Genomic DNA, 10,822 nt, shown 5'->3' on the forward strand with positions numbered 1-10,822 from the left:
TAATATAAGAAATAAGGTGTAAGACTAGTGTGAAAACCACAATAGTGAAGACAATTCATGGAAATGTGAGGTTACTACAAGTTGGTGATGAATGCGGTGAGACTTACCCACATATGAAGGGGTAAAACTACTCCTGCTATTTTAGAGTACTTTAAATGAATGATAGTACTGTAGCACTGTAATCCATTTGTTCATCGATTTGCTGGAGCAGGCACCAGTAATGTCCCCATCCCCATTGTGAGACTTATTGTTACTGTTTTTGGCATATTGAATATGCCATGGATAGCTTGTCAGGCTCTGCTCTGCAGGCGGGATACTCTCCATAAGTAGCTTGGGCTCTCTGAAAGGGACGGAGGGATCAAACCTGGCTGGGTCACGTACAAGGCAAACACCCTACCCGCTGTGCTATCACTTCTGTCCAAATGAACAATAAATTAATTAAAATTGACTTTAAAATAAATCAGCTAAGGGGCCAAAGAGGTAGTACAGAGACTAGGGCATTTGTCTTACACAAAGTCAATCTGGGTTCCATACCAAGTAGCCAATATTATCCCCAGAGCACCATTAGAAGTTATCTCTGAGCATAGGTCCAGGAATAGGCCCTGAGCATCACTGAGAGTGGACCCCCAAATTTTTAGGATGGGAAAAAATCAGCTGAGAAAATTACCTAACTTTACCTTGAATTTTTGTTTCAAATATTCAAGTGTTTCTTGCTATTATGGTATGTTCAAGTTAAAAATAAATCATCATATATAGTAACAGAAAATATTCAAGAAGAAATATCATTACTTGGGGCTAGAGCGATAGCACAGCGAGTAGGGCATTTGCCTTGCACGCGGGCGACCCCGGTTCGATTCCCAGCATCCCATATGATCCCCCAAGCACTACCAGGAGTGATTCCTGAGTGCATGAGCCAGGAGTAACCCCTGTGCAATGCTGGGTGTGACCCAAAAAGCAAAAAAAAAAAAAGAAATATCATTACTTTTCAATAGAGCCCATGAAAACGACTATTTCCATTTGTAAACAAAAATACAAACTTAATGATTGTATATCTGATCTTGAAAAGACAACCATAAAAACAGAACAAAACTAGTCTCTTTTGAGGAATAGCCCAACTGGATATAACATTCCTTTTTTTTTCTTTTTGGGTCACACCTGGCGATGCACAGGGGTTACTCCTGGCTCTGCACGCAGGAATTACTCCTGGCGGTGCTCAGGGTACCATTTGGGATGCTGGGAATCGAACCCGGGTCGGCTGCGTGCAAGGCAAATGCCCCACCCACTGTGCTATGGCTCCAGCCCCTGGATATAAGATTCCTAAGGCTGTTGAATTAAATGTTCTGTATGTTTCAGTGAATGTAGAAAACAAGGAACACCATAGGAATAAGACTATGCAGAAAGAAAACTCACCTGATGGGAGATTGACTCACTGGAATCACAAAGTGGAAATAAGTTCCCGGATAAACCACTGCAAAGTATATCTTGTCCTGAACTCAACTGCTCGTTACATTTTAGAGCATTAAACTCTGTCTTTCCAGTATGGGAAACGCACATGTTGTAGGAATAAGGCAAAGTCCCTTCCTCATATTTGGGGAGGACCCCGGGTCCAGACTTGGAGCAGACACCTGTATGAAGGCAACTCCAGGCAGAAGAGCTGGAGGAGCGTCTCAAGCTCAGGGCGACAGCCAGAATCACGGCCAGGAGGAAGAGCACTGAAATGAGAGCCAAGGCCACCACCAGGTAAAACTGAAGTTCAGCCTGAGGGTCAGACGCTTTAGGCTCATCATTGAGATCAGGCAACGCCTCTTGCAAGCTGTCCGCGAAGATCAGGTGCAGCGTGGCAGTGGCAGACAGGGGAGGCTGACCCCCATCGCGCACTGCCACCAGCAGACGCTGACGCGAAGCGTCCCTGTCGCCCAGGGCGCGCGCAGTGCGCACCTCCCCAGTGCGCAGCCCCAGGCTGAAGAGTCCGGGCTCGCTGGCCTGCAGCACGTGGTACGACAGCCAGGCGTTGTGTCCAGAGTCTGCGTCCACCGCCACCACCTTGGTGAGCAGGTATCCGGGCTGCGCGGCGCGCGGCACCGTGTCGAAGAGCGCCGCGCCGTCGGGCCCCAGCGCGGGGTACAGCACCCGCGGCGCGTTGTCGTTGAGGTCGCCCACCAGCACGCGCAGGCTCACGTTGGCGCTGAGCGCGGGCGCGCCCTGGTCGCGGGCCTGTAGCGTCAGCTCGAAGGCGCGCAGCTGCTCGTGATCGAAGGCGCGCTGCGCGAACACCACGCCGCTGTGCGCGCTCACCGACACGTAGGACGCCAGCTCGCGGGGCGCCAGGTCGCTGGCCACGATGGCGTAGGACACTTGGCCGTTGGCGCCCAGGTCGGGGTCAGAGGCGCTGACCTGGGCGATGGAGGCACCGGGAGGGTTGTTCTCCTCTACGTGGACCACGTAGGACGCCTGCTGGAAAACCGGCGCGTTGTCGTTCACATCGCCAACGTGTAGGGTGATGTTGGAGGTGGAGGTGAGTGGCGGCTGGCCCCTGTCGGTGGCAGTAATGATAAGGTGGTACTCTGGAGTCTGCTCACGGTCTAAAACTCCATCTGTCACTATTTTGTAAGTGTTTTTTGATGACGAGAGTATTTGAAACGGAACATTATCCTGTAATTTACAAACGACTTCTCCATTGTGTCCAGAATCCTTGTCTCGAATTTTAAGCAGGGCAATGTGTGTTCCCACTTTGGTGTCTTCCATTACAATACCCGGGAGAGACTGAAATATCACTTCCGGGACATTGTCATTTACATCCAGAACTTCTATCTCCACAGTACATTGGGCAATCAGTCCTCCACCATCCTTTGCTTCCAAAACTAAGGAGTAGCTTTTGACTTCCTCAAAATCTAATGAATTTAGAATTGTAATTTCCCCGGTATTAGAATTTAGGTCAAATTGGGTAATCTGGCCTGGTTCGCTGAAGGAGAAGGTGATTTCGGCATTGACACCCTCATCCTGATCGGTGGCTGTCACCCTTAGCACGCTTGTACCTGATAGGACGTTTTCGGGTAGGCTCACCCTATATAGCTCTTGGCTGAAGACTGGAGGATTGTCATTCGCATCAGTCACCTGGACCAGTATCTGTGCGGTGCTGCTCAGCGGTGGGTCCCCACCGTCCAAGGCAGTTAAGGTCAAGTAGTAAGATTTTTGCTCTTCACGATCTAAAGGTGTCTTCAGTACCAGCTCGGGGTATTTATTACCATCCAATTTCTCCTTATTCACTAGTGAGAAATGATCATCGGGACTGAGCTGGTAAGTTTGGAGGGAATTAGTACCAATATCTGCATCATGGGCAGATCCTAAAATAAATCGAGCCCCAAGCTTTGTAGACTCGCTTATTTGCAGGTCAAAGGAACTGTGCGTGAATTTGGGGGCGTGGTCATTTATATCCTCGATCTCCACGTTCACGTGATGAAAACTCAACGGGTTTTCGGCCACCGCCTCAAATTCCAGGGCGCAAACGGGCTTCTTCCCGCACACCTGCTCGCGGTCCAGCCTGCTGCTCACCAGTAACTCCCCGCTCTCCGCGCTCACCGAGAAGTAAGGCTTCTCGGAACTCACGCGCAGCCTGCGGGAGGGCAACTCGTGCACCCCGAGCCCCAGGTCCTTGGCCAGGTGCCCCACCACCGAGCCCTCGGGCATTTCCTCCGGGATCCTGTAGCGGATCTGCTCTGCGAGCGCCGGTCGGAACAAAGCCAGAAGGAAGAGAAAGAGCCCTGGCCGCGCCTCAGCCTGGAGCCTCTGCCCAGCGCCGCTCCCCATCCCGCTAGGTCCCCTCAGCTCGCTCACCGGCGCGCGCGCCGCCTTACAGACGGTCCCTGCGGCGGATGTCCGGGGCTCCCCCGACGCTTTCTGTCCTGCGTGGGATCCGGGTTTCTTCTTTTCCAGCGGAGGAAGCGGTGGGAAGATTCGCGCTTGGGAGTCCCAGATGGGGAAGGTGCTCTGCGGCTGCGCGACGAGCTCGCGGGCTCCAGGCTCTGCACTTTGGCCAACAGCGGCGCCCAGAGTCCGCACTGGGAAATAGCAGCCTCTGCTGCTTTGGTTTAACCAACCACAATAACTCCTTGTTGGCCTAAGCCAACAAGTCATGTTTTTCATATTACTATGTTTAATAAATTATAAAGCTTTTATATATTTCCTCTTGTTTCAGTTAACATAACTACCACGCTGCGTTTTTATGTGCCTACGTATTTTGTTCCACCATTTCACCATTCAATATACACTGAACTCTTCCCTTCTGCTAAGTACTTGGTTGTCTGGTGATGTAGCCATGAGAATACATAGAATTAAATCTGAAATTTTATCATCTATTGATTCCCCAAATTTATATCTCTATAAATTATTATTACTGAAGCCACCAATAAAGACCAATGAAGCTGAGTCTTCAGCTCTACCAATATTCAATTAACTGAATAATATTTTATGTCACAGAAAAGTAAGTACCCTAAATATTGTTGAAGATAATTGCATTTAGTTTTCAACTTTGTACTAATTCTCAAGTATCTCCTCTTCTGGTAACATCATTTTCTCATTTTTAAATTATGTTTTATATTTGCACCTAGTGTTTAATTAAAATTATTTTACTCTACCATATTTTTTATCTTAGTAAAAATTAAAGTATGTCATCCTCAATTTAGTACATAAATTCCTGAATATTACTGGGGAAGTATAGATATGAGCATTAGAAAATCACAGAGAGATATCCCAGTAGACTATAACTTTCTTATATCTATTTATACAGATAAAATAATTTTGAAATTAGAGGGATTAAGCTATGATGTTTATTTACATGATTACTAATATCTTGTCTATTTTCTCAACTTGTTATTTTATGTACAATAGGTCAAATATAACTTGAGCAAGATAAGGATTTTTTATCTCTTTTTTTTCTTTTTGGGTCACACCTGGCGATGCACAGGGGTTACTCCTGGCTCATGCCAGGAATTACTCCTGGTGGTGCTCGAGGGACCATATGGGATGCTGGGATTCGAACCCGGGTTGGTCGCGTGTAAGGCAAACGCCCTACCCGCTGTGCTATCGCTCCAGCCCCTGATAAGGATTTTTTATATCAGCAATTTCCCACATACTTTGATTTATTCCTGCTTTGTTTGGAAACATCAGACAGTGCTCAGTGGCTATTTTATGCCCCTAGCAGTGCTCATGGGAAAAGTAGTTACTTGGTATTGAATCCCAGAGCTTAAGAGGGCCAAAAAAACCATGTTCTAACCTCTTGGAATTCTTTGATTATCTCCCCAACCTCTCATATTTCTTTTATAAAGTATCAATAATGTAATTATACCAAAATAACTATGCACCCAAACACTGCAAAATTTTTAAGTTAACTCACCACGTTTACAAAATATTTGTAAACTCTCCAAAATGCATCAGGCTGTGCTAAGAGCTCTGGGTTTGGGAAGAAACGAGGCTATTGAAATTTTTCTTTCTTTTTTGTTCTTTTTGGGTCACACTGGCAATGCTCAGGGTTTACTCCTGGCTCTGCACTCAGGAATTATTCCTGGTGGTGCTCAGGGAACCAGTGGGATGCTGGGAATAAAACCCAGGTCAGCCACATGCAAGGCAAACACCCTACCAGCCGCTAACATTTGAAATTTTTAAGGGATCCAGAAAATAGCTAAGGCATTAGGGGCACATGACTTGCATATTCAAAGACTAGAGTCTAACCATAAGTGCATGACTCTGACTCCAAGAACCACCAGAAAATGTCCTGGGTAGCTCCTAGACTCTCCACAGAGCTCCGCCTTAGCAGCATATGGACCCTGCTGGTCAACTATGACCAGGAGAACACCACCCTCTCCATTACTGCTTGGAAACTCCTCCCGGAAAATATTTTCAGATCCCTTCATTATTATATATTTCAAAATACAAATTTATTCTTCAAAGGCTTCTGAGTTAAAAAAAAAGTTTAACTCACCTGCTGAACTGAAGGACCTTTATCCTGACATTCGTGAAAATCTATGGATGTTAACAAGGAATCATTTTTCTCACAGCTCTCATGGCTGATGAGCGTGTCTGCATAATTGGGCTGTGGGAAGATCAGGTGACTCTTTCGAGAATCCGCAGTCAGGGACACCTCATGGGAGTAGGTCTGCAGGAAAGCCTGTACTCCATCCACCCCCAGGAAGTTGGAAGCTGGAAGGCCTACAAATCCAACATCTGAAGCCTGGAGTAGACTTGATTTCCTACACCGCCACAGTCTAAGTGTCAGCAGCACAATGACGAAGGCCAGGAAGACACAGGAGACCACGGCCACTGCCACCACCAGGTAGAGAGTGAGGTCCGAGTCGTCCTGCTGGGTGGGAGCACTGATGCTGCCCAGGTCTGCCAGCACATCAGGGATGCTGTCTGCAATGGCCACGGTGAGCGTGACTGTGGCCGACAGAGGGGGCCGCCCGTGGTCCTGGACCCCCACCACCAAGCTCTGCTTGAGGGCATCTCTGTCCAGCAGGGCACGCGCAGTGCGCACCTCGCCAGTGTGCAGCCCCACAGCGAACAGCCCTGGCTCGCTGGCCTTCAGCAGGCGGTAGGACAGCCAGGCGTTCTGGCCTGAGTCTCTATCCACTGCCACCACCTTGGTCACCAGGTAACCAGGTTCTGCGGAGAGAGGGGCCAGTTCCACCCCAGTGGAATCATCCATGGGAAGTGTGGGGTACAGGATCTCAGGAGCGTTGTCATTTTGGTCCAGCACAAATATGCTCAGAGATACGTTGCTGCTGAGTGGAGGATCCCCGTTGTCGCTGGCTGTCACCTGGAGCTGCAGCTCTCTGATCTCTTCATAGTCAAAAGAGTTCAGAGCATACAGGACACCAGTATCTGAGTTGATGGAGACATAGGAAGAGAGAGGTGCCCCCATGATGGCTTCTTCAGTCAAAGAATACGTGACCTGAGCATTTCTGTCACTGTCGGGGTCATGGGCCATCACAGAGAAGATGGAAGCACCTCTGGGATTGTTTTCTGGGATATATGCCGAGTACGAGGCCTGAGTAAACGTGGGTGGGTTATCATTGGTATCTGCCACATGCAGGGTGATAGACGCTTCAGTAGACAGTGGTGGAGTTCCTAGATCCGAGGCCATCACTGTGATATTGTAGACAGAGATTTTTTCTCGGTCCAAATACTTTCGTGTCACCAGCCTGTAATAATTATCTATTGATTTTTCTAATTGAAAAGGCAAATTATCACTTATGTAACAGACAACTTGGCCATTTTTCCCAGAGTCTAGGTCATGCACATTTAAGAAAGCAATTACTGTCCCAGGAAGAGTATTTTCCAAGACTGGACTAAACAGAGATGTAAAGATGATTTCTGGCTTATTGTCATTCACATCTTCCACAGAAATGAGCACTTTAGTCCGCCCCCAAAGTGCACCCACATCTTCAGCTTGTATTTCCATTTCATAAAATGTACATTCTTCATAATCCAAGCTCTTTTGTATTGATATCTCCCCAGTATGTTCATTTAGTTGGAACAGTGATGATTGTTTTTCGTTAATTTTCAAGAATTTATATGTTACTTCTCCATTGGTCCCCTCATCCAGGTCACTAGCTCTTACAGTAAGCAACCTGGTGCCTGGGGGCACGCTCTCTGGAACTTTCACTCGGTAAATTGGTTGAGCAAAAACTGGAGCATTGTCATTGTTGTCCTGTACGGTCACCTGGATGTTAAGTGTGCTGGAACGACGTGGCTCTCCACCATCAGAAGCGATGAGAACCAGGTGGTGAGCAGCCTCTTCCTCGCGGTCCAGGGCGCGCTCCAGCACCAGCTCTGGGTTAAGAGTCCCATCCTCTCTGGTCTGCACATCCAGGGAGAAGTGGTTGTTGGGGCTCAGTTGGTAGCTCTGCAAGGAATTCATTCCCACATCCTGGTCAACCGCCTCTGGGAGAGGATATCTTGTGCCTGGGGCAGCGATTTCGTTAATTTTCACTTCCAGACTTCCGGCCTGAAATTTTGGGGCATTGTCATTCACATCAGTTACTTCGATTTCTATTCCATAAAGTTGCACTCTCTCTTCAACCAGGACTTTAAAGTCAATCAGACAAGGCGCGCTCTGGGCGCAGAGCTCCTCCCTGTCTATCCTGCCCGCGGTGACCAGGCTGCCCGTTCGCGGATTGAGAGCAAAGAGCTGCGTCCTACCTCTGGAGACGATGCGGACTCCTTGCTTCGCCAGGTCCTGTGACTCCAGCCCCAGGTCCTTGGAGATATTCCCCACAAAGGATCCTTTGTCGCTTTCTTCAGGCACGGAATAGTGCATCTGTCCCCTCCCGATCTCCCACAGAGTGCCCAGGAGCGCGCACAGCAGGACCGCGTCTCCGCGCCCTCGGTAAGAATTTGGGCCGGCCATTGTTCTTGCGCAACGGAATCTTGTCAGAATTTTCATTAGGTAAATATATCTTCTTTACCTTTTGGCTGCATCTGTGAATATAGTCTTACGGAACGCAGGTGCGGCTCCCAATTTAGGGATGGAGTCTCACTGCAACCCCGCGTTGGCTTGTGAGATCTGCTGGTGTTTGCTAGGAGCCGATGTGAGTATCCGGGTGGTGTTTGGTTACATTTTCTCCAAGTAGATAAACAGCGCCGCTTAGAGTCCCAAGCAGTTACTGCATCCATTTATGCTCCTAAGTAGCCCTACTCCTTTTTAAAAAACTTTGTTTTACATTTGTTACTGAATCATATTTCAAAGATATCAATGGGGAGGAGAATAATTCCTAAAATTTTATAATATTTTGACCAATGTGAGATTTGTTTAAACAAACAAGAAGTCAGAGGTATAGCTGTTAAGATACTTGCCTTGCATTCAACTAACCCAATTTAGGTCCCCAGCAACATATATGATCCCCTGAGCACAGCTAGGAATGGCCTCCTAGCACCAGGCCAGAGTAGTTCCCGAGTATCCCTTTGACCCAACCCTTGAAAATAAGAATATAAACAACAAAATTTATTGCCAATAATTCTAGATTACAGTATGGCTAAAACCTTCCAAATGTTATTATATGACCGTATTTATGAGTTCTTTACTTATTCAAATTTCTAGATTACACCTTCCACCTAAATATTTTATTTAATATTCAATAAAATCCTAATTATAACTCTCCTTAAAAATCTATGCTCTACAGATTTTAAGAACTATTTAAGAGCTAAAGTTGTTACTGAAAAATTTTTACACTAAAGTAGATATACTGGAGATAACTGATTAGTAGGTGTTTTATTTGTTTTAAACTAATCATTATAGTAAGTTTTCTTTAAAATTGTTACCTTTTAATTTAAGGGTAATTTTTAGTGCTATTTTAATCATGTTTCCTAATCTTGTGATTTTTGCCAGTATAACTTAAAAGTTTAACTAGAGATAATAGAATTTTGCTGTTTTTGCTATTTATATTTTTGTTTGAATTGAAAACCAGTTGTAACTACAAATGAGTATACAGTGAAAAGTAAATCTCCATCCAATTCTTCCACTAATAAGAAATTATTACATTTTAGAGCAGACTTAAATTTAACTTCTTCAGGGTGGACATATATTCTATTGTTTTGGACATATATTCTAAAGTTAATTTTACCTTAGTAAAACTTTGGTCAAAAGAACCATAAAAAAAACAAGTAATTCTTTTTTGTTGTTGTTTTTGTTTTTTGCTTTTTGGGTCACACCTGGCGATGCACAGGGGTCATTCCTGGCTCATGCACTCAGGAATTACCCCTGGCGGTGCTCAGGGGACCATATGGGATGCTGGGATTTGAACCCGGGGTCGGCTGCAAGCAAGGCAAACGCCCTCCCCGCTGTGCTATCACTCCAGCCCCAAGACAGGTAATTCTTAAAAATCACTAGAATCAGAAAGGACTAATTAAAAATATTGTTTTCTTCAGCAATTTATTAATGAGTTCTGAATTGAAGCAGTTGCTGAGGGAGATAAAGCAAAAGGCTGACAAAATATTCTATCATTTCAGATATGTATCATCTGACAGTGTGCTATTATCTGCTTCTGTGCATATCAGATCAGTATAAAATTTTAAGAATTCAAAGGTAGTGGAATTGTTATTAGAGATATTAGTTTAGGGTTGTAAAATATGCACGTCAGCAATTTTATATTAGAACAGAAGAGGCTATTCAAAAAGATAGAGCATATGCCTAGAATATCTGGGACCCTGAGTTCAGTCCCCAGTATGGATTACCATGGTGAAAACGGGATATATCCCTGGGGGATATCAAGCACCACTGGGTTGAAGCATTAAATTATCAGACTCATGCTACCAGGCTGAGCAGGGGGAGGCCTAGGGGGACTCCCTTAAAGTCCCATCATGAAAAAGGCCCTATAAAAATATTATTTGCAGTAGTGTGACAGAGCAGTGCAACAAAAGAAGAAATCTAGTCTTTATCTTGGTATCTTATGAATGACATTCAAAAGAGACCATTCTTGAATGAGCTCCGAGTTCAAAGAACATTGTTTTACCTTCTGTAAAAATGATGGACCGAATACTAAGTAAAATTATTTTACAGACAGATACAAACGGTATATTGCAAATAAGTACAATGGACTCATCTCTATGAAAACCCAGCTTAAGGTCTAAAGATACTTAATTCTAAATTTTCTAAACAATGGGAAAATGAATATAAGAAACAAGATTTAAGACTAGTGTGAAAGCACAGTAGTGAAGACAGTTCATGGAAATGTGAGGTTACTACAATTCTGGTGATGGGTGTGGTGAGACTTAAAAATATGAAGGGGTAAAACTACTCCTGCCATTTTAGAGTACTTTAAATGAATGA

The 10,822-nt window shown here is 45.4% G+C and overlaps 2 protein-coding genes across 11 annotated transcripts in view; both read right to left on the reverse strand.

Moving 5' to 3' along the window:
- Positions 1–10,822, reverse strand: part of LOC101549287 (protocadherin gamma-C5) — a 190,173-nt gene that overhangs the window by 117,999 nt on the left and 61,352 nt on the right. Inside the window, exon 1 of one of the 10 annotated variants that reach the window (XM_055142232.1) lies at positions 1,411–3,934. The exons of the other annotated variants lie outside the window; for them this stretch is intronic. Coding sequence (XP_054998207.1) covers positions 1,411–3,807 — 2,397 coding nt within the window. The 5' untranslated portion in view covers positions 3,808–3,934. Of the gene's footprint in view, positions 1–1,410; positions 3,935–10,822 lie in introns of those variants that run through there. 10 annotated transcript variants of the gene reach the window in all.
- Positions 5,878–9,306, reverse strand: LOC105943511 (protocadherin gamma-A8-like). The gene has a single exon (XM_055142259.1). It carries the CDS (start codon positions 8,438–8,440, stop codon positions 5,969–5,971), a length of 2,472 nt encoding a protein of 823 aa, XP_054998234.1. The 5' UTR covers positions 8,441–9,306; the 3' UTR covers positions 5,878–5,968.

The sequence above is a fragment of the Sorex araneus genome, chromosome 6, assembly GCF_027595985.1.
Source record: "Sorex araneus isolate mSorAra2 chromosome 6, mSorAra2.pri, whole genome shotgun sequence".
NCBI lineage: Eukaryota > Metazoa > Chordata > Mammalia > Eulipotyphla > Soricidae > Sorex > Sorex araneus.